At 43.3% G+C, this 24,828-nt stretch overlaps 1 protein-coding gene across 1 annotated transcript in view; it reads right to left on the reverse strand.

The window, feature by feature from the left end:
• The window catches only part of KL (klotho), a 48,451-nt gene extending 37,109 nt beyond the window's left edge, over nucleotides 1–11,342 (reverse strand). Inside the window, exon 1 of the mRNA XM_033103840.1 lies at nucleotides 10,533–11,342. Coding sequence (XP_032959731.1) covers nucleotides 10,533–11,342 — 810 coding nt within the window. The remainder of the gene's footprint in view (nucleotides 1–10,532) is intronic.
• Nucleotides 11,343–24,828: the final 13,486 nt, after the last annotated feature.

Consider the following 24,828-nt stretch of genomic DNA (forward strand, 5'->3'; position numbering starts at 1 on the left):
TTGTGTGGGTCTCAATCTTTCACGTTAGAGCTTTTCTCGGATGTCTATTGATCCTTGATTCTCTACTCATATTTAAAAATGAGAAACAAAACACCTGACTGGAAGGTCTGAGCATATGGGTGGGGTCAGTTGACTTTGAGCTTCACTGGAGAGTCATCTGTCTTGGCTATTTGTTGTGGAACCTCCAGCCTCAACATCTTAGGTCTTTCCTCAGAAGCTCATCAGTTTCCCTGAAGAAGACTCTTCCAGTCCCTGCCTGGGCAGTAAATTTCACACTGCCACCATTCTTAGAGCCTGGTGAGAGAAGAGGGCTGGTACGGGGTTCGGTGGGAAGGTCCTCTGCTTTAAGTTGCATATGTTTACTTAATCCTTACTTTCAATATGGTGTTTATGCCCTCAGATGTGCCTGGCGTTCCTCGGTCCAGACAACTTCCATTTTATACTCTCCAAAAAAATTAACTTCCGGTTTTCTCTCTGCGTGGATAGGGGGCAGATACCCAGCAGTGAGGATTTGGGGAAGTCTTCTAGAAATCTAGTTGTTTCTTAAACAGCTTTCACCAATTCTCCTCATTTCATACTCCCTTCCCCTCCACATCCAGGGTACCTGGTCTTGCTACTCTCCGAGCCTCTTGAAGATTCTGCAGTCATAGGACTGGTTCTTGGCTTCTCCTGCTGCCAACTTAGCGGTCAGCTTTCTCAGGTCTGCTAAGTCAATAACTTGTCCATCTGCTTTTCAGCTTCCAAAATGTTGCTTATACTCTGCTCTCTCCACCCCTGTGGCTCTTTCTTCCTCCCCCTTCCTTTCTTTTCTCTTTTCCTCCCTCCTTCGCCCTCCCTCATAGATGGGCAAAGTCAATCTGTCATCTTTTCTCAGAAACACTATTTACTATTTCCTATCACAAAAATAATGTATTTTGCTTATAGAAAAAATAGAAAACCAATAAACAGAAAGAAAAAAGTCACTTTTAATCCCACCATCCAGAAATAACTCACTGTTAACATTTTCCTTTTACCTCTGTGTAGGGGGTTGGGGAGTGGGGGTGGCGTCATCCAAAAAAATGCCTGCATGCTCCCATTCTCCAGGCCCTGAAAGTTATGGGTACAGAGTGGAAAGCAAGACAAACATGGCTCTGGCATCTTAAAGCTGAGGCTGTTGGGGGAAGACAAACAAACAAATCATTTCAATAAATGCACTAAGAGGGGTAGGATGGGATTTTATGGGAACAGAAAGCAGGAATATCACATTTAGGCTTGGGCATGTCAGGGAAGGGGCCTGGCGGGAAGGACAGGGGGTAGAGAGAGCCCAGCACAGCTGAAGGGCAGTAAGTGCTCACCACTTACTCACACTGGTGTCTACTGCAGAGATGTGGAAGAAGCGTAATATAACTGGCATCTTTCTCTTAACAACATACCATGTACAGCTGACTTTTTAATCACCATACCCAGACATTTTAACAGCCAAACACTATTCCACTGTACGTTTGTACAGAAAGAAAAACTGACCCCCTTCATATATTTAGGTTATTTCCAATTTTTAATAGTTGCCCATCATCTGTTGGTACCCTCCTCCTACCTTGGCACATTGAAGATGAAATTTATAAGATTCAAAGTTCAAAACTAAACAACAAAAGGAGATGACAGGGGAAGTCTGGCTTAACCACCACGCACATGGGGAAAATGTTAAAAGCCTGAGATGTTTTAGCTGACTCCACACTAATCCGAGGCTGCAGGGAGGTGACAGCCAACACGGCTAATGCAATCTTGCACTGCAGTCACGCAAGTCAGGCCAGGACGAGAAATGTGCGCTCAACACCTGGGGCAGCGAAAAGCTGCTCGCACGTCGTTTCGAAAGAGAGGCCTTGACAAATACCAGGCCGACTTCTCCAGCTTCTGGTCTTTCCCCCTCTCCTGCCTGACATCTCAGCCGTTCCAAGAACTGATCCCACGGTGTGAGCTGCCACGTTGTTCCTGTCCTGACAGCGCTCGGTCTCCGGGGACTCCATGTCACCCTTCCCGAGGCAGGTGGGTGCCTGCACACCAGCACAACAGTCGGGCCCACCGCCTGTTTCTGCAAATGAAGTTTTACCGGAACACAGCCCTGACTATGCATCCACGTTTGGCCTGCGGCTGCTTTCTCGCTGCCCCCACAGAACTGAGCAGTTGCAATGACTCTATGACCCGGGAAGCCTGACACCCAGTCCTTTCCAGAAAAAGTTTGTCAGCCCCTAAACTAATCACCAGTTTCCCCTGACTGCTCCCCCCACCCCACTACCTCCCAAAACTCTAACCCATCCCTTTTTCGGGGGGCCCCCATTGTACCTGGAACACATGTCTCATAAGGCACGTCCGCATTTTAAAGTAATTGTATGACGGCTATCCCTCCCCTACTAATCTCTAAGTGACATGAGGACAGAGGTTTAACCTTATCTCTCTTTTGCTGACAATGTAAGTGAGATCCACCACCCAAAACCACAGCGCCTTCCAGAGCTGGGACAAACCTGCAGACCCAGAGACAATCCTTTTGTCCTCTGTCAGTGTCAGTGGCTTTGCCATGTCACCTGGCCATGGAGGGGAGAAAGCAGCCAGGGAACTGGCCACATCAGGGAAACAGGAGGATGTGGAATCTCTCATGAAGCCCAAACAGTGTGTTTGAGTAAGGAAATAACCATGCTACGAGTTACGTTTGAGCTCAGATAATATCAGGGAGGATGTACCTGAGCCCAGATTGACAGACCCCTCCCACCATTGCCCCACTTCTGCAGAGCCTGCAGGAAGGCCTGACATTGAGGAAACTCCAGACACCGTGGAAGGACTCGAGTCACCAAGAGGGGAAGGGTCGGAGGGAGAGGACCATGTGATGAGAAATCCAGAGAAGGGGGTGTCAAGGGGGGAGGACGGGGAGCTTCCCCAAAAGCAACATGCATTCCCTGCCCCCCACCTCTGCTGTGGTTTTGGAGCCACCCCCTGCACCCTCTGGAAAGAACCTCTAAATGCTCCTGGGGAGCCAGGAGTCCGGATTCTCTTCAGGGTGCAGAGCCCAGAAACCTGGGGCCCCTCGTCCTCAGTCATCACACCCACCCTCAGCCCCATCAGGATAATGGCACAGAGTCAGGTCCCACAGACACCCAGAGACTGCTTGGTTCCTAGAAGACCATGACCCACCCCCCGGGGAGATAGAAAGGTCGAATTTTCCATCTTCCTCCCAACCTTAGCCTCAAGTGTCAGAAGATAAACAGGCCTCTCAAGGGTGACATTTGCATTCTCACAATTCAACAACATACCTGAACGCAGTGGCCTTTTCAGAAGGTATTTGAAAAACTGTCTCATCAAAAAGCAATTTGTTAGAGTTGGCATTCAATATTATTTTATATTAATTTCAGGGGTACAGCATAGTGGTTAGACAGTTATATAATTTAAAATTGATCCCCCTGACTAGTACCCACTTGGCACTATATATAGTTATTACCATGTTATTGATTATATTCCCTATACTTTACATCCCCATGAATATTTTGTAACTACCAATTTGTATTTCTCTTTTTTTTTAGGCTTTTTTTTTTTTTTTTTAATCTTATTGGGGAATATTGGTGTGTTTCTCCAGGGCCCATCAACTCCAAGTCGTTGTCCTTCAGTCTAGTTGTGGAGGGTGCAGCTCACTGGCCCGTGTGGGAATTGAACCGGCAACGCTGTTGTTCAGAGCTCGCGCTCTAACCAACTGAACCATCCAGCCGCCCCCAATTTTATTGCTTAATCCCTTCACCATTTTCATTTTGCCCCCAACTCCCCTCCCATCTATCACCCATAGGGAGTATAATCAATAATGTGGTAATAACTTTGTATAGTGCTAAGTGGGTACTGTTGAATAACTATTATGTACACCTGAAACTAACATAATATTGTATATTAGCTATATTTTAATAAAAACTTAAAAAAAAACTATTTGTTTTAGTCTTTGAGGTTTAGAAAGGCAAAGAGACAACCAAGGGTGAGTCCTATACAGAGGCAGGTTTCTGTCCAATATAAAAGATAAAATCAAGTGTGTCACTTGAGAGGAACCGAGTTCTTGCTGCAAATAGTGGAGCAGAAGCTGGAGGTACCCTGGACGGCCACTGCAAGGACTTTGTCCTGAGAAGAAATTTGACCTGGAGCTTCCCTGGTCCCTTCTAATTCCACCATTCTAATTACAAAATAAAACTGCACTATAGACATGGAAATGTTTGCTTCACCATTATATTTTAACTTAATGTACATCACTGCTTTCAGTTTGAGTATTTTATCAACCTATAATGATACTGGTTCATGGATGATGTTCTGACATTCATACTTCAAACAATAAAGTTTTTGATAAATATATGTATATTTATAAATAAATAAATATATAAATAAATATATATATATATATATATATATTTGAACTGGAGCCATGGAAGTTCACTAAATATTTACCTTCAATTTAGTCAATATATTAAATTATATCAGTTATAGACTTCCGTATACTTCTTTTAAACATCAAGCTGTGTGCAGAAATAGTTTGTTTCAAAATGATTTGAAAATATTTGGTCAAGTGTTGTTGAAATAATTGCAAAGACTTCATCCCACTGAATGCTAGAGACTACACATGAAGAGTTAAGTGAGTCAACAGTTTCTAAAGCATTTGTCTAATCTTTCTTCTAAATAGCTCGAGAAGACTGTCTCTCAAGTACTTTTGCTTTTATTGTTATTATTAACAGTAAATTCATACCTTTCCTTTGTCGGCAAATGTTTTCAAAACATTTGCCATATATGATTTTGTTTTAATTCTCAAATTATCTGGGAGGGAGGCAGTATGGCAGAGATGATCAGTTGTCCTGAATGATCTGTTCCCACTTGATTTCAACATAATAGAATTATTCGCCAATACAGGGCTCCACAGCGGACAATAATTCCCCGGCTCCTTACACCACGTGACTGAGTGCTGCCAATAGGGTGTGAATGGAAGGGCTGGTGCAGCCTTCAGGTCAGGCATGTACAAGGCCACCTTCCCCTTCCCCCCTTTCCCTGTGCACTGGAGGGAAGTGCAATATTACTTGCCCTGGAAATGCACAAAAGTCATATACCTATCTAGGCAGGAAGTGTTTCCCCTGTTCTTCCTCACTCTGTAAAACTCCTTCTCAGATACTGTGTGAGAAAACAGACTCTGTCCAGTTTACAAGAAGGAAAAAGGGCATATTAAAACGAATAGAGATTATTTTACATCTACATTTGTTCATTTATTTAAAATTACATTGAATATTTCCACTGTGCCAAGGGCTGAGATAAGCACTAAAAATTTAAAAATAAATGATATACAGTCTCTGACCTCAAGGAGTCACAAACGAGTAAATGATCCACCCTGCCTGTTGTTATCACAAAATGGGAGTATTTGACTCAAGTCTTTGCAGGATAAATAAGCATTTATCCCAAGATAGAGGGGAGAAGAGCTATGGTGATCCCTGAGATTAATTCTGTACCCAGAATACATCAAGATAAAGTATATAAAAAGCAGATTATGCTTATCTGTTTAAGCATAGATTGCAAATGTAACTTTGGAGTTTCCTGAGAAGATTTGAGCTTGGAGGCCTCAGTAACTATGTATTTTTATTCACTCCCTCTATTTCTTGTCCTCCCAATAGATATGTATTTTATTCTCCTTCTACAGCTAAAATTTCCTTAATGCTTTAAAAAGATAACATTCGTTGAAAAAACAGCATCTTTTGTACATATTAATTATAATAAAATTCTGGCTTAGAGCAATTCTATTGTTTGAAAAATTAAGGTAACTCAGAAGATATCTATGAGCGCAAGCCATGACTAACCACAAACCCAGGTAACACAGTTGTGTGTTCATTCATTTTGTACTTAAGAAGTACACACTGACATTATTTGAACGCTTGCTAGATTGTATTTTTCCTCTTCAACTCAAAATAAATGACATTGTTAAACAATGCTATGATTTTAAAGTAATTTTATTAGTTCTTTTCCTATTCTTTTCCTTGGACTTGACTATAACCTTCAAAAAACATTGTATTCAAACAGATACTCAAGGAGTGAGTCAAGCTATGTGGGAGGTATTTTAACATTTCTGTTTAAACACACAATTGAATTCAGTAGTATTCTATAAAATACATTAACTTCCAACCCAGTTTATTATTCCATCCATGTACCAAATACATTTTAATGAGAGGAAAGTTGGTATAGTGATTCCCGAAGTACATAGTATATATAATTTGAGCATGTACCTAGTAAATAAATTGCCTCCACTATTACTTGGGGAATGAAAATTCAAATCAACAACAAATACCTGCTTCCACAGCCAACCAAGAAATGTCCCCTACCTCCCATTCTGAAAACTTCTCCACAATGTTGCCTCGTGACTATAAATAGTTTTCAACGGTTTGGAAATTTTTTAAAAAGAGCCATAAATTTGATGATGAACCTTAAATTTTTTACGCAATACGTCAGATTCTGCCTCATTATGTTTACTGACCTTTCTATCTGGTTAGGATTTGGTACTTCCTGTCCCATTGGAAGCAGGTAGAAAGATTGACAAAAGGAACAAATCTTAGGAGCCTCAGTTTATAAAAGTGGAGTCAGGTTATTAAATAGCCAGAAGCCATTTACTGAGCACCTGCCAAGGACAAGATGGCATTTGGGGGTAGATGAAGTGAACACGGTTTCCTCACTTAAGAAATTGCCTGGCAAGTGGAGTGGTGCAAGGAGGCTGATAGTGAAAAAAGGGAGGAGTGTGGCAGGAGGCATCAGAATGAAGCACTATGGGATTCCACAGAAGGAAGAGATGGCATTCAGGTGTAGGGCCAAAGGGAGCAAATTAGCTGGTTCTTGAAGAAAAGGTGTTTGAAAACACAAAGGACTTTATCTTGCTCACACATAAGGATATCCTTGAGACTATCCATCATGGCACACAGCGGGGAGTGAAGCGAGAAACCAAGAGTCAGGAGGAAGCTATTCCAATTATCCAGGCAGGATGTGACGGGGGCTTGGACCTGTAGCGGTAAATAGGGGGAGAAGTGGTTGGATTCTGGATACATTTTGAAGGTAGGTGGAGCTGTAGGATTTGTTGATGGATTGAACATAAGATGTGAGAAAGAGGAAGGAGTAAGGTTCAGGATTCAACCAACTCAACCAAAGAGTAAAGTTGCCATAACGGAGGTAGGAAAACAGGAGTTTGCTTTCGAATGTGTTAAATGTGACCTCTAAGTGGAGAAGGCGGTTGTCTATCCATGTCCAGAACCCAGGGCAGAAGTTCTGGCTGGCCACTCAAAATATGGAGGCGTCAAGATAGAGAGAGTATTCAAAGAGATCACTTGGAGTGAATCTAGAGAAGAGGCCCCTGGAGGAAGCCCTGGGCACGCCAGTATTTGGCAAAGTGAGGAGGAATAAGCAAAGGGGCCTGAGAAGGAATCACCAGTGAGCTGAGTGGAGAAGCAAGAAAGAGTGGGGTTCTGGAAGCCAAGCTGAGGAGGTGCGTTAAGAGAGAACAGCTAGACAAATGCTGCAGACAGATCAGCTAAGGCATGAGCAATGAGTGACCACGTAGCCTGTTCAGTACTTCATGTTTGTCCCGTACGTAGGTGCTTAAAATAGTATCTTCTGGCCCCACCTCCCTAAGTGAAAGCTGTCTTTTCCACAGGTTCCCTGTACAAACGCTGGCGAGACTACTTGGGAAGCCGAAACGTGTCTTCAACTCAGTCCTGGTGCTCTCAGAAACCCAGGGCAGAACAAAAACTCAGAGACGTCACTGGGGCTGGGCTCCCAACTGCGGGCCTCAGTGCTAGTTTCTCAGGGGACATCAAGGACTGGCTTTCAGAAGCTATGAAGGCACAGCAGTCCCTCTTCCATTCAGAGAAAGAAGGTATGTTCTCCTTCTGGTTTACACTCAGATGAGCAAAGTTCAGCCTCTCAGCTCTGCAGGGAAATCCTTCTTTTAGTTCTCTCTCTCTCTCTTTCTCTCTCTCTCTCTTTCTCTCTCTCTCTCTCTCTCTCTCTCTCTCTCTCTCTCTCTCTCTCTCTCTCTCTCTCTCTCACACACACACACACACACACACACACAATTTTTTTCAAGGTTTAGCCCAATACTGGGAACCCACAAAAGAACAGAGACCTCCATTCTGAGCAGAGGCCCCCATTATTCATCCTGCATTTTTGTTTGGCCTGCTTCGGTCCTCCAGGTCATCAATGATGCTTAAATCTCTGGGGGGCGGGGGGAGCCTCAAATTTCCAGTGTTCCCAGAAGGTCTCCTTCACCCACTTTCAAATTACTGGAGGCACAGAATGGGGCAAGAGAGGGGTGCTGGCCAGCTTTGTCCTTCACCAGCATCAGATCCCCAAATGAAAATGAATATGCGAGCCCCCCAATATGCGAGTGGCCCCCAACAGCAATATCCAAGGCCCAGTGAAAATGTTCTATTAACAAAACCTGCAGAATATGTTTTATCTTTTCCAATAAGATCAAAACTTCCCCACCCTCCCCCAACACATACACCAAGAAAGAACATAGAAAACAGAATGAAAATATCTCATGAAAAAAGTTAAGATATTGTCTTTGATAATGAATGCCACCTTGCTTCGTAAGATACAAAAATGACTAAATTCCAAAGGAAAGAAATTTGAAAGCAAAATTAATATTTTACAGCAACTAGCATTTTGTTTTCAGCATCAGGAAAACCAAGTGTTCACCTGTCACTAATAGCTTATGAACACAAAGTCCACTGCATTTCTGGGAAGAATGGTTAGTGTTTGGCCAATTTTTTTGTGTAAGGGTACAAAAATGTTAATCACATTTTTGTGATTAGTTAATTTTGTGAAAAGTTAATCACAGGGCAGAGAGTGGACACAAGAATCAAAAGCATGTTGACTATTTAAAACATCAGAACACTCCTGCTGTCCCAATTCCTCACCTTATAAATAAAGTGATCATGTAAGTCACTAAAATAGCAAGTGACACCTTTTGTATACATGCAGAGTTTATTACATGCACTCTAAAAATATAACTCGTGTGATTTAAATCTAAAGTAGTGATTTTGCAGAAATGGTCTACTAGGTCCTCCAGCTGGTCCATGAATCTCTCTCTCTCTCTTTTTTTTTTCTGGTATGAACTGAAATTTGCTTATGTTATCTTCAAAAGAGGGGGCCAGTTCTTCCCAATAGTTTTTCTACCACCAACCATAAACAGGTAGTGCTTAGGGTCTTTTGATTCCTTAAAAGGATGGCAAGAATGAAAAAGTTTATTACCATTGCTCTAACATACCTTAATGAAAAGATATACAGCAATATGAAATCACTAAAATTGCATTTTTTCCCCAAAAACCTAACATTCTTTTATGATCTGTGGTTTTGTGGAGCTGACAAACAATCTATTCAGCATTATTACAACATTACTGGCAGCTCTGAGTACTGAATCAACTCCATAACCCAGTAATGTTCTACCTCAGTTATCTATGGCTTCAATTAAAAGTATGTAGAAGTGGTCTTTGTCTTGAATTTGCTCAAAATATGTGGCTTAATTCTAAATTTAAAAATAGGTCTTGCAGTGGGCCTACAAGTCACCAAACTACAGTTCCAAAAACACGTAAACACTTTTATTAAAATGTTCGCACATATACATAACATATTCTCTTGCTATACAAAACTCTGTATAAAGTGTACCAACACCTGGCATCACTCTAAAAGAATCCTCAAATCAATGGGACCTAATCTTGAACACTAAGTAAAGGAGGAAAAGGGGGATTGTTTGGGAGACAACTTTATCATGGCATATCAACACTTCCTGCTGCCAAAATTTATTAAGCTTTTTGTACAAGGGTCTTAAAATCCATTTTGTCAAGAGGAATCCTGCCAAGTGGAGAGAGCATCATGGAAATACAGTTGTTGGAGGACACAGTCTATATTCCCCTGTAGTTGTGTATGTATTTTTATGGCTAGCTTTAAGAGTACTTTGGGGGGTCTTCACACCCCTGACAAGTAAGGTTGAATGGAAAGAACTTCCAAAGACAGTTTAAACCTGCTCTCCCAGAGATGAGATTTTGACACGTTTGCATTTGCTGCAGTGTGAACTTGAATCCCAAGCAAGACAGATCTTATTGGATTAACATTGAATTCCTGCCATCTCCACAAACTCCAGCTGAGAGAAATGCTGTCTGGGCAGCTTCGGAACAAGCTTGTTTCTTTCATCCACCATCTTCATTCTCCCCAAAGCTACTAGTAAATCCTCCCACCTTACCTCTAGGGATTCCTCTACACCCAGAGAAAGGAGCTCCTTTTTTTTTTTTTTCTCACGGGAGAAACCTATTCCAATTTCTTTCTGACAAATGGGCTCCAAAGGAAGCCCGAACTGCTCAGTCACTACACCCTGTGCAAATCCTAGGTGAGTGCGCTCTCACAAAGCGGTTCATAGGGAGCCTCGTCTGAGCTGAAGGCTCGGGCACCCCTCTTGCCCTGGCGTCTCCAGAGGCCCCGTCCCCGGCGTGGCCCTCCGCCTGGCCCCTCGAACTCACCAGGAGGAGGTTGTGCGCCACCAGGTACCCGAGCTGTGCGCTGCCCCGGACGCCGGGGGCTAGGCGCCCGGTGGCGTAACCGTGCCAGGCCACCACGTAGGGGTTGTCGATGGTGATCCAGTACTTGACCTGGCCGCCGAAGTGGCGGAAACAGAGCTCAGCGTAGTCCCTGAAGTGGTCGGCCAAGGCGCGGTTGGCCCAGCCGCCGTATGTGTCCTGCAGGCGCTGGGGCAGGTCCCAGTGGTACAGGGTGACCACGGGCTGCACGCCCAGCTCCCGCAGCCGCTCCAGCAGGCGCCGGTAGTAGCGCAGCCCCTCACGGTTGGGGGCTCCGGCGCTGCCATTGGGGAGCACCCGCGCCCACGAGATGGAGAAGCGGTAGTGGGTGACCCCGAGCTCGCGCAGCCCCTCTGTGTCGCGGAAGACGTTGTTGTAGCTATCGCTGGCCACGTCCCCGGTGGCGAGCGGGGACGGCGTCGGGGCGCCCGACGGGAGGCCGGCTACCAGGGGGTCGCCTGCGGGCGTCGAGGAGTGGTGGGTGAATGTGTCCCAGATGGACGCGCCCTTGCCGTGCTGCCTCCAGCCTCCCTCCGTCTGGTAGGCGGCGGTGCCCACGGCCCAGTGGAAGCCGTCGGGGAAGGTGTCGTGGAGAAGGCCCGCGGCCTCGGGGGCCGGAGGGCGCGCGAAGCGGGCCCAGGTCTGCGCACCGTCGCCGGGCTCGGCGCGCAGGCGACAGCCACCCAGGGCCAACAGCAGCAGCAGCAGCGACAGCGGCGGCCGCGGGCGGCGCGGCGGGGCGCGAGCGGGCATGCTGCGCTGGAGCGGGGCGCCGGGGCCCGCGCCGCCCCTTTATGCCCGCGCCCCCCCCCCGCCGCGCCGCCCGCCGCCCTCCGGCTCGCCCACCCCCGCTTCCCCCGCGGGCCCGCTGGCAATAATTACCTGCGAGTCGGCGCCTCCCCCACCCTGGAATGGAGGAACCCGGCGCAAAGGGCAAGCAGGTGTCGGGGGAGGGGGCGCGACCGCGGGCAGGGGGCAGCAGGCGCCCCTCCTGGACGCCGGAGAGAAAACACCTGTTCCTCGCTGCGCCCCGGAGCGAGGAGGATGTTCGGGCGCCCCAACTTCTCTGCGCGCCGCCTTCTCTTCCCCATCCGCGCGCGCTCCGGGAGGAAGGCACCGAGCCGGCGTGGGTCCCGGAGGGAAGGCGGCCAAGCAACTTTCCCCGAGTGCGGCCGGGGTCTTTGCCCGGCCTCGCGGGTCCGCAAGCGGGAAGCACCTGCTTTCTCTTTACTCGCATTGGGAGGCCAAGAAAAGCGTTAGATTGACATGACTAGAGCCTACTAGGAATTGGCTGAAATCGTGTTGGGAAGGCAAGGTGGGATAGCTAGGTCGGAACTTTGTCGCGAGAGGGCTGGAGGCGGACTTTCCTTCAAGTCTGTGGCTGAGATGCTTGCGGAGAGCCGCTCACTCGCGCAGGGCTGGATGGCGGTCCTGCAGGCCCCAGTCTAGGAAGATACGGGAGATGCATGGGTTGCCTCAGAACTTTCTTTCCTCTCTCTCTTATTGTTATCCTTTAACCATTTCAAACCAGGGCTTGCTCTTTAATTAGATCTTGCAGACTGACTAGGTGAGCTTCAAGTGACAGTTGTTGATTGTTCTTCTAAAAAGAAAAAGGGAAGAAAACAAAACACCAACGTTTCCACTTTGAGTAACCGTCTTTCACGTTTATTACCGTTTTTCATTCATTTTGAGGAATAATCATGTGTTTTCGCTTTCAGCTCTAGCTTGCCAAGTAACTTATCTGTGTGAAGTTGTGCACACAGCTGTGGTGGAGCCAGAGGTCTCTGCGGCTCACAAATGTCACCTGAGCTGTGAAGAGAAAGGGGAGGAGGGATTTAGCCCAAGCAACCACTCCCTCTGCAACAAAATAGAGTCGTGATGTTTGTCTAGTTGCCAAAGAGCCCTTTTGACAGAAGTTGTCGGGACACAGTGTCCCTTCCAATACGTGTATATGGGAAGCCGGGGCTCCACCTTTGTGGTCGTGGCCAGGACACACCTTAGGATCCTGATCTATCCAATGGAAATAGCCATGTCTGCCCTGACACCTTAGAAACTTGTGAAGCCCACAGATGACTGAACCAGGAAAAGCCCCGACAAATGTAAGATCTTGCTAATATCTGTACCTCCCTTTTCAATGGGGTGTGCTTCTGTCAACCTGTGTTGAACGAAGCTCCTCCCAGAGGTACAGCCGTTCTCATCCAGTGAGCACCCCTGCACTGTTTCATATAAATTTAAAATCTGTAAAGTTTTAAATATTACAGATGAAGGTACTTTTATTAATTCCCTTAAAATGTAACCACAACACCTTTATTTTGGTATTTTATTAAATAGTCCCAACTCCAGCTAGCATGTATTATCATGATTAGTAAGACCAAGCCCGCAGACTGGAATAAGACTTTTTGCTATTCTGTTGCATGTGGCATTTACATTTTCCATTAAATGTGAACTAAAAAAACAATGACACTTCAGCAATTAAAAAAATTACACTACTCAACTGCATAGTCACACTCTTCCAGCTAAATTAAAAGGCTTCTCTGCCTGCATGCAGGATCACATTTCCCTTCTAGAGCTAGAGACTGGAGTGTTTGCTGCATTGTAACTTGTTAAGTTTCAATTAAAAATGCTTCCTGGGTATCACAGAAAATAGTGTTGGCTAAGTGTTCACTGAGTGATGTCTGTATGGTCTGTTTCCTCAGGGCAGATTGTATCTATTGCTACTTTTATTTAACCAACAATACATTTCTAAAAGTTATTTTTTAGAGAAGTTATTAAAAAGAAAGACCAAGTTGACGAAATGCTTCACGTTTAAAGTTCATCTCTCTCTGAGGGGGCTGTAAAGTGCTATATCCTCTAAGTTGGACATCAAAGCTTTCAGCATTTGCAGGGATGTTCCTAGGTGATAGTTTATTTAATCCAGTGATAAAGATTACATGAGAATTAAACTTTGTTTCCAGAACTCAATGTTTATCAAGGTTCTGTTCATGGTTATTATGTTCTGGGATTCCTGAAGTGTGACTAACTGCTACTGCTGCTTCTCATTTGTTCAGTTCTTACCTTTCACAGCCACCTTTGAACATCTAAAATGTGGATTTCATTCAATGCTTTGTTCTCCCACAAATAAGAGTTTTATTCTTTGCTGTGTTTTGAATGTGAAGTTATTGGTACATTGAAGGAAAGGAAAATTTTAAATTGACTTATTGACTTTTGTCGTGATGATGATTTGCAACAACCTAATGGGGGGTCATCAAGCTGACACATTCCTTCATCCTCATCCTGTCCCTTCTGGCCAGTTCTTGCCCTGTGTGCTCTTGGGGTCCCCCGGAGCCCTCCTTGGCCAAGGTAACAGAAGGAGACTCGCTGACCCACATGGGCCCAAACACAACACCAACCTCACGGGCATTCAGCTCACCAGCCACAGTCATTCAGCCTCACGGGGAGTTACTAATATATGTCAGCAGCAGCACTCTGAGCAACGGTGTGGGCAAAGCCACCGTGGAGAGCTTAAGACTTACATGACAACCCCTGCCCTCAAAGATAATGCTGGATTAGAGAAAGGGGATAAACACAGTTGACAACAAATAAGTTTTGTAGTTTATTATGTTAAACAGTAATAAATGACACATGTGATAGCTGTTAGAGGAATTCAGGGGAAGGAGAAATTGTCTTGTTTTGAGGGGGCTAGCAAAGTTTCACAGAACAGAGGTGACAACATTTGGGGTTTAAAGAGTAGAAGTTGCAAGGCGACCTGAAGGCAAGGATAATAAGGAAGCAAAACATGGAAGCAAACAATGTTCACCGTGTTTTTGTGGTTTAAAAAAATAAAAGTCTGTGCAAGGAAATAGTGGACTGAAACGGTAGCGAGGGGTCAGACCATAAAAGGTCTGTAATAGGTTCTATCATTATGTCGCATCAAAGCCTCGACCTTCACTTACTCCTTAAACTAATGTTTGCATTGTTCCGACCCCTCTTCTAGGCACGAGGCAGGCAGCAGTTAATGAAATAGACCAACGACCCTGCCCCCCTCTGATACCGCTCTCCCAGTCTTCCCTCTGTTCCAGCCACACTCGCCTTCTGGTTGTCTTTGGAACAAGCCGAACTGGCTCCCAGCCTCAGGGCCTGTGACTGGCAGTTTGCGGTCTCTGGTATGCTCTTCACAGGGACCGCCTTCTTCTCCTCATCAGGTCTTAGAGCAGCAGCCACATTCTGAGAGCAGCGTTCTTTGACCTCTCTGTCCAGAGCTGTTATCCCCAGTGACTCTCAATGATTTTCCTCACAGAACTTATGACTATCTCAGATTATCTTGTTTGTTTACTTGTTTACTTCCTGTATCCCCAGCTAGAATGTAAGCTCCATGAGAATAGGAATCTGGCTTTTTCTTTGCAGTATCTCCAACACCTAGAATAGTGCTTGCACGTTATAGGTGTTCCACACACATTTGTGGAATGAACGAATAAATGAACAAATGAATGAATGAATGAATTGGTAAGAAATGGCCGAAGAATGTAAGCTCCATGAGAATAGGAATCTGGCTTTTTCTTTGCAGTATCTCCAACACCTAGAATAGTGCTTGCACGTTATAGGTGTTCCACACACATTTGTGGAATGAATGAATACATGAACGAATGAATGAATGAATGAATTGGTAAGAAATGGCCGAAGCACATTGTTGAGAACTGTGAAGCCACATCCTGGCTTCTAAAGGAGGCTGTGATTCATTGGTAACATCTTCCCTGAGCACAAGAAAGAGAAATGGTCCTAACAGTGCCATATTTGATATCCTGCATACGTGCTATGGTAGGCCACGTCCCAAGCCTACTCTACTAAAACTTCAGGTAGTTCTGATGCTACAACAAGAAATAGAACACAAAACTATGTCGCTGAGCAGTAGTTTAAGTGCTGATGTATGTGGTACACCTGAGACACCGCTGACAAGCCCAAGACGATTGAAAAGACAGTGGCATTAGAGTTCGGAATGTCTCTGATGCAGCAAACTCCTCATTCCACAGAGGTTTTCAGAGCCATTAAATATCAGGTTGTGCCCTCATGAAGAACTAAAAAGGCACCAAGGGTCTGTTCCCACCCTCTAGTATCCTTGTTCTGCTTAGCTGCCAGCAAAACAAAGGTGGAAGCGATTCACAACCCAAGAGTTGAACTTCAAATCTGTAAGGATCTTTGTGGTCCCGTCCAACTCAGAAGCCTCTGAAAGGTTTTGAGTAGCGGAGTTACAAGGGCAAACAGCAAAACGCCTTAACTTATTTTAAGAGAAGGGCCATATGTAATCAACCAGTCAACTCATTTGGCAGGGATACAAATTGAGGGGAAAATACTGGAACCTAAAAGATCACTTGGAAAGCAACTATAGTAACTTGGATAATTAGTTAAGGAAGACTTATTCCTCGCATGGTGAAAATGCAGAACAATGTGGGGGGCGGGCAGGAGATGTGAGGCAAAACAAAAAAAGACTGAATAAACGTGGGAAGTAAGTGTGAGGGAAAACTAAGGGATGATTTAAACGTTTTGAGCTTAGTTGAAAATAAAAATGATAGCATCATGTACGTACCTCAGTACATCAGGAGGTGTAATTCATTTTGATGAAAGATGAATTCAGTGATAAATATGTTGAATTTGAAATATCCATCAAAGATAAAGGTGAGAGTATTAAGCAAATAACTAGAGATATAACTTTGAAGCTCAGAAGGCAGGAGATTTGACCCAGAAATGTTGATGGCAGGATAGTGGATAAGATAAAGGTATTCAAAAAGTGACAACTAAAGGGCTGAGCCTTGGTATATGTATGTCTCCATCTATGGGGGGAAGTGGGTGGAAAAGAGGCAACAAAACCAAACAAACAAAAAAACCTTCAGGGGAGCACCACAAGCCCCAGGATATGTGTTTTTCAAGCCAAGAAGATGAGCATTTCAAAAAGGAGGGATGATCAAACTTGATAAGACAACTGCCCTAGAAATGAGATCATTTGGTGACATTGGAGACAGGTTTTTCAAGTTGTAATGAGGGCGTCAGCCGGATTACAATATAAGGTATTAATGAGAGTCTGTGGGAGATGTGGAAATACAAGCCACATTATATACTCTTCTGAGAAGTTGGCCAGTGGAAGGAATGAGAAAGAATGGTTACTGGAGGGGTAGCACACTTCGGAGAAAACTTTTCAAGGTGAGGAACTCTGCACATATTTGTACACAGAGGAGGAAAGTTTAAATAAAAGGAGAATTGGGAGTTTGGGGGAAAAGATGAAGCAAGAGAGCTTACGGCACCAGCTGTGATGTAAAGCTGCTGATTGTAGACGTTCAAGGTGCCACCATATGAAACATGGAGAGAGTCAGAAGGCCAGAAAAACAAGGAGTGTGCAACTGGAATGCCATGATGGGGAAGGGAGCATAAGCAAATGCATAGGGGTGGGGGAGAAAAAGCTACTACAAAGGTGACAAACAGGAACTCCCTAACGCCTTCAAGACAATGACAAATGGGCTCCTGGAAGCTTCAGCTCTGCTGAGCTTTCTGGAACTGGAGAAGGCTGTGGAGATACTGGACTGGGCTCTGGAGTTTCCCCAGCCCTTCCTGGAGGAGGCAGCCTGAGGGCTGGGATCCTGCCCCCCACACCCCCAACTGCACAGCACATCCTCCTAAGCAACACTGCTGCCTCCAGCCTGGAACAGATTTGCACACCAACTAAACATGTGTTGACACGAGACTCATGTCTAGAATCAGGGAGCACGACATCAGGGGCTCAGGGCATTGAGTTGCTGGAGTCAAGATGTCTCTACTCCCTTTTCTTTCAAAACTATGCCCAATAGGACAGGGGGAATAAGATCCACATCTATTCTCAATGAAATTGAGAGAGGTTAGTATATGTGAAAAGGGAAGGAAGAGGAAGGACTGGTAAGTGAGTTAGCCGAAGGAGAAATGCATGAGAAGCAAGATGATCTACCTGGCATCATCCCAGAGAAGCTCAAGATTTGAGTTACTATGAAAGAAGAGAGGCAGCTGGAAGCCTGGAAACAGGAGCAGTCAGATTCCAATATTCCACCCTTAGTGAAGTCTGGCACTACCCACTCCCTAGCTCCATAGGGAATTTTTTCTCTCTGGAGAAATGGATCCAAAGAGGTTACAGCGATGGGGACAGTGTATGTGAAGAAGAGCATGGGTCAGGCATGGGACTGAAAATTAGGGGAGTAAATCAAATTCTACACAGCAAGCAGTAGGGCCCCCAACTCTTCCCCAGGCTAGCTCCAGGACCCTTCAGAGTACCTGGCAGGAAAGCCCTATGTGACACAAGCCTGGCCGAGGCATGTAAAGCTTCCAGACAGCTTTTTAGTGACTCATTTTTAAATATTAAGGAACAGCCAAGGAGCACTAAACATGTGAAGGGAAACTTCACATGAGAGAGTACAAAAACTGTCATGAATATTTTCAAGTAAGAGAAGGTATTACATCTAGTATCATACAAGAACAGGATAAGAATAAAAATAGAAACAATAGAAAGCCAAAAAAGAACTCTTGGAAATTAAGAAGATGATAAATAAAACATATTTTTTAATTGGCAAAGGTATTAGAAAATAAGAAAAATCTGTTAGAATCTAGTATAAAAAAATAAAGCTTTAGAAAATATGAGAGAACTGTTAAGGAAAATTCAGGAGCTCAAACATCCAACTTATAGGTGTTCAAGAGAAAACAGAAAATTCGCAATTGAAGGACATGAGTTTCCAGATAAATGAATCTAAGTAGCACAATTATGATAAAAGATCCAAAGCAAGGCACATCATTGTGGAATTTCAGAATCCCAGAGATAAACATAAAATCCTAAAGCTTCCAGAAAAGGAAAACAAAAGAAAAGAAAAGAAACAAAGCAGGATTCGGCTTTTTAAAAGTAACACTGAAAATTTGAGAACAGTGGAGCCATGCCTTTAACATTCTGAAGGAAAATGATTTTTCAACCTAGAATTCTGTACTCCACCAAACTAATAAGAAAGTGTAATAATAAACTAGACATTTTCAGACATTCAGAATTTTTGAAAGGGGCTTTCCATGCATTTTTTCCTGAAGCTATAAAAATATGTGTTCCACTAAAATGAGGAAGTAAATCACAACAAGAGAAAACATGGGTTGCATGAAACAGGACAGAAAGCAGAAGAAATATAAGGGAATTCATAGGATTGTAAGAAAAAGAAGCCTCAGGATGCAGCCAGCTTAGAGCATGAGCGTTCCAGATGGGACAGGGGCAGAGGGAGGCTCGAGAAGGATGTCTCCAGGAAAGAAACACACAAAAGGAACAGGTTTGTTGAGAGAGATTTTACAGGACTTTAAGAGTGAATAAGAAAATTTAGCTAGAGATTTAAAGGAAAGGATTTCAGGTTTCTGGTTCAACATGTTCAGAGCTTGTAAGTCACCACTTTCATCCTCACAAGAAAAATTTGAACAAACTGAAAATTAAAAAATTATTCTTGATTCATTCAAGAAGTGAGGTCACAGAGCAAACTGCTGTTCCCCCAAACTGGAAAGACAAACAGGGCAATACAGAGAATCACAGGTTACCAGGAGCAGAAGCCCACACCTGGAACCAACACCAGTAGGATAACTTTAAACTGTGATTGACAGATTGCTGGAGAATCAGTGTGGACAAACTTAAGAGCTAAAAACTTTGGGAGGGCCCAGCCTTCGGGGTGTTCACACTTTTATAAATTTTACCTCCATGAACCCTACCAGATTCTCACGTTGAAGATGGGAGAAAAATCCTCTCATCCTCCCAGTAGGAGAGGAGGAAATAGCCGATAGCTCTCTGTTCTCCTTCACAAGGTCTCTGTTCCCTCAAGGGACACTTGTAACACAGCCTAAACGACTGGGGTTTTACCAAAGCCTAACCAAACCGAAGGACATGAAATACCCAACTCCAGCTCCCTCTAGTTCTTGACATGGAAGAAGAGAAATGCCCAATTCGGGTTCACTAATAGACTGAGACCCAATCACAGGACTACAGAATGTTCCGCCTCCCCCATACCTTACCACCACATCCAGAAGTCTCCTGTATAATAACAGGATTACAGCTAAAAGAATTGCAAGCATGAGACCTCTATTTAAGAGGAGATCTCTAGGGAAATCCAAAGACAAGAGGAGAGACAAAAAAATAAGAACACTAGAGGGAATTTTAGCCTCTGATACCACAGCTACCACAGACACTAAACACAGCCTAACTCCTAGCCAGACAAACAGAGAAATTCACAATACAAGACTATTTACCTCAGTTTCTTTGACCTGGTAGATCATATCCAGCTTCCAACAAAAATTACAAAGTATGATAAAAGAAAAACACTGTCTGAAGAGACAAATCATGCATCAGAACCATACTCAAAGAAAGAAAGAAAAAAAGGTAATCACTTCTCCAGGGGTGGGAAAAAAGTTGTATGATAATAGATATGTTCTCATAGTACACTTCGCTCAGCTGTGAATGAACTTTACATATTTGCAGTTAATATGAATGTAATAGAGAATTATGATTATAATTATATTGAGCAATTGTGTAAATAATTCAAGAGAAAGAGGTACATACATATTATTTTAAAATATGGAGGTGAAATACCAAGAAAAAAACAACTAAAAGAGTTGAAAGACACAAAATCATGAGATTGATGATTTTTAAATGAAACCCTTAAACATTATTTGACTTTCTAAGTTGTGTGTAAATTAAAGGAAGTACATGTCAATAAATTTGGGTCTAAAGTAAGAAAGGATTATATCTTCTTAAGAGGAGAAAGAGAGGTACGTGAAGCTACAGAGAGATTCAGAGGCAAAGATGAAGGCATAAACAAATATATTTTGAGGTAAGATGTTGAAAAGGGTCAGGGGAATGACAAGAAACTTAAAACTAATGGCTTATATCTTCTAGTAGGATACAAGGGTAAGTCAAAAGTAAGCAAGCTGGGTAAGTATGAAAAAATAAATAAAATAACCACTATAGTGAATTTACTGGATAGTCAACGAAAGATGGTTGCAGCAGCACTGAACACCAGGACGGAAGCTACACCGCATGCATTTTCAAAGTAATTATATAAATCACGTTTATCTCGGTTACTTGACATAGTATTTCAGATAGTCTATATGCATGTGTTTAAAACACAAGTATGTGACATTTCTCACTAAGATAACAAAACAGTTACACTTTCGTGTAATACAAAACCAAGCTTGCTGTCTCTTTGAATATGGTCAGTCTCTTCTGTTGACTAGAACCAAGTTCAACAGTTCAGAGCTTGGATGGCCCAATTAGCATCCATCTGGACCCCTCTCACAGATTGCCACCCTGCTCCTGACCACAAGCTTGATATTGGTCTCCTGAGTCATTAGGGGTATTGTTTGAAGCAGAAAATGAATTAAGTAATTGGAATATATGACCAGCATAGAAAAATGATACAACATGCATCACTCTCCAAGTGTGACTAAAAAATTTCGGTGTAGGGTCTGAGGCTTTGATCAAGTAAAAGCAGAGTTACCTAGAAATCCTCAGCCCAACAGTGTTGATGTTATACCCTCACTGTTTTGGTCATCTCTCTCTAAAGAGAAAGGCTGAGGGTCTTATCTTTTCAGCAAGAGCTTCCAACGTAGCCCAATGTTTTGATCTTTATAGCTTAATGTTTTCGGTGATTTCTGTGATTCTAGCTTAGCTCCTCTACCTTTTGCTTACTACCCCCACCGCCTAGTCCTTGGGCTTCTATCCACCTCTCTCCTGACACCTTCCCCTGCGCACTTGACTACTCCTGATTTTCAGCTCTGAGAATAATTCATAAATTTAAAGAGCTCTGCTATGATGTCCCTGCCCTTTCACTTCACACCTTCAGAGCCTGCCCAGCATTTTCATGGGGAAATAACAGGCTTCCATGTCAACGTTAATAGGCTTCAACTGGCAAGGCACACACACAAGGAATTCATATGAGAACAAATCAGATACAACATGAATGTGAAAAATATCACTTGTGATAGAAGAAATGTAAATGATGCAAAAGTAGTTAAGAAAATTGTGAAAGGAAGACTCAGAAGAATCTACACTAAGATAATCAAAGTAATTACCATTGGAGTGGGAATGTTGAAAAAGCAGTAAAACATATTAGAATGTACAAAACAGCTCTGGATGGATGGATAGATGATGATAGATAGATAGATAGATAGATAGATAGATAGATAGATAGATAGATAGATAGATAGATGAGAGACAGACAGATAGATGAGAGATAGTAATTTAACATAAACTAAAATGTGGGGAAATTAAGTTTTTCTAAGACCGCGGAAAATAGCCATTCATTTGGGAAAAAAATTAAATTAGATTCCAAATGCACACCATACTAACAAAATATTCCTAATGGATTAAACAGCAAAGTGAAAACGTGTATAAAAATGCTAGAAACATGTAGGAGAATATTTTTGTAGTCTTGTGAACAAAGCCTTGCCCACCATGAAGTAATAAAGACAATCCACTCAGTGTGAAAATCATCAAAGGATATGAAAAGGGAAGTCACAAAAGGGAAAAAATTAAAATAAACAGTAAATAAGCAAACAAGAACTACCAGAGAGCGAAAGACAAATTTTAAAAGAGACAGACACCATTTTTCATCTAAACATGGGGAAAAATTAACATGTAGTGTCAGAATACAGGAAAATGTGCATTTATACACTACTGATGAAAATGTAACTCTTACAACTTTCGAAGAGGGTGATTTGTCATTATCTATTAAAATACCCATGCCCACGCCTGATGACCCAGAAAGGCCACTTCAAGGACTCTATGCTACAGCAGTAGTAGCAACAAAGGCATAAAGATATATGTGCACAAATGCTCAGTGTAGTGTTGTATTTGATGGTAGAAATAAGGAAATCCCCAATGGCCACCAACAGATGAAACTTACGTAATTTATGTTACAAGTTTAGATTAAAAAAAAAAAAAAAATCTCCTGGTGAAGATACGCCAAATGCTTAATGCTGAGACATGGAATTGGAGAGGGGAATTATTTTCCTTTTATTTTTAGTGTACAAATGCTTTCTCTCCATCCCTTATCGCTGAGGAGGAAAAAAAGAAAAGGATGAGAGAAAAAAAAAAAGAAAATCATGGGCTATTAACTCAGTTTTGTAGTGCAGGTGGGTGCAGTGGCCAACAAAGATTGATGCTGAACAAATGGAAACAATCTGATCTCCCTAACTCTTTTCTTCTCCGACTCTTCTTTCAGATTCTATTTATCTCCCAGAGAAAACATATGGTACAATAAAAAGGGGAATTCCAAACATGGAACCCATATTCTTACAAAGGTAATATCAATAAGAAGAATGGAGGGTTGAGGTGTGGATGCCAGTCACAGAGAAGAAGCAGCGAAGGAAGGAAGGAAGGAAGGGAGAAGCCAGGTCTCAGTAATCGTTTCCAGTAGACATGGAGTCCCTCTTGGGGACACCAGCACCCAGCACCTGGCAGGGGAGTAGTTTCCTGTTCCTGGAAGCTCAGCCTCCATTGTGTTTTGAAAAGCAGCCCAGAAACTTGGACTTGAAAGGAAGCTTAAAAGTCGTAGGATCTAAACTCGCAGCCATGCAGCAGACTTCTTAATCCCTTCACGTTCCCTGCCTAAACATTTCCTATGACCTGAAATCACTACTGGTGGAACATCTGCACCATTGCTGGACACTTGCGACAAATCAAATATTATTCCTTCCATAGACTCTGCCACATTGTGCCCTCTGCCAGAGGGTCTTAGCTCTGTCCCTGGGAGCCACACAGAGCCTCTAGCTTACAGCATCATTCTCTGTGGTTTGGAGGAAGCACATAACAATCCCTCGCTCTGATCTGTGCTCCAGCGATGTTTTATCCACAGTGAACTTCTCAAGAGCAGAGTGGTGCCCCCATGCCTTGCAAAGTGCTCAGTAAACATTGGAGGAATGAATACACAAATGAATGGCAGTTTACGTCTCCACTTAGGTGTGGTAGTGACAACAATATAATTGAGCTTATGATCGATCCTTCTTATAAAACCCATTCCCCCTCCTCTGATTTATGGTCCCTAAAGTACCGACACCCAGCCTTGCTCCCCATGGCGGGAGAAAGGGAAGGGCCTGCACCTCACCCTGTGGGAAGCCTCATGACCTGGGGATGGTGTTAGACAAGATTAATCATAAATGCTGAGAGGGCAATATTGTGGAACAGGCTACAAGATATTTGAGAACTGAAAGCCCTGAAAAGCAGAAACAGGGAATAAAGTGGGAGCTGTTATCAGCTCATATTATACCCTTCTCTATTAAATTTAAAATATTTTAAAATGTAATATTTGATTCATCGAAAAGAATGTGTGAATTATATATGTCAGGTGTAACATATATTAATCTAATGAATCGACCAACCGATCACCCAACCTCAGAACTGGAAGATTCCCGATGACTTCAGTTTGTACCAAGAGCGTCTCCTTTATCCAATCGCTCTGTCTCCCAGCGACACAACCCATTTCCTCTTGAAACCATTCCAATCATTCTTTTAGGCAACTCACTAAAATCACTCATGTGGAGATCACAGATAATCTCTATGCTGCTAAATCAGATGGTTACTTCTCAGTCCTCAATTTGCTTCATCTTTTAGCAGCATTTAACATAGCTTGCTACACTCTTCTTTTTGAGAAAAAAACAAAAACATATTTGAAGCCAAAAGCTTTGAAATAATTCTTGACTTTCTCCCTCTCACAGCCCCTTACCCAATCCATGCGCACGTTCCGTTGACTCTTGCACAAATTATCCCAAATCTGACTGGTGCTCACCATATTCACCGCCACGACCCTCATCCCACCTAACAGGATTCATGTCTTGAATTTAAGTCACCGTCTCTTTACCTCTGTTCTTGCTCCCTGATTCCTCAAGCAGTAGCCAGAGTGATCCTTTTAAAATGTCTAGTGACCCATGTTCCTGCTCAGCATCCCTCGGGGGCTTCCCATCACACTCAGAGATATTCTGAAACCTTGCTGTGACATACAAGGCCCCATATGATCTAGACGCCACCACTCTCTTAGTCCTCATCTCTTGCTCTTCTTCCCTTAGGCCCTAAGGGCCTCCAAACTTCTCCTTAAACAGGTCAGGTAGGTCTCTGACTCATGTCATTTGCATTTGCTGATCACTCTTCCCAGAAGGTTCTTCCCTAAGTTTCTTTGCAGATTGTTTCCTCACCACACTAAAGTCTTTATTTAACTGTCATCACAAAATGAGTTCTTCCCTG

The sequence above is a fragment of the Rhinolophus ferrumequinum genome, chromosome 4, assembly GCF_004115265.2.
Source record: "Rhinolophus ferrumequinum isolate MPI-CBG mRhiFer1 chromosome 4, mRhiFer1_v1.p, whole genome shotgun sequence".
Classification (NCBI taxonomy): domain Eukaryota; kingdom Metazoa; phylum Chordata; class Mammalia; order Chiroptera; family Rhinolophidae; genus Rhinolophus; species Rhinolophus ferrumequinum.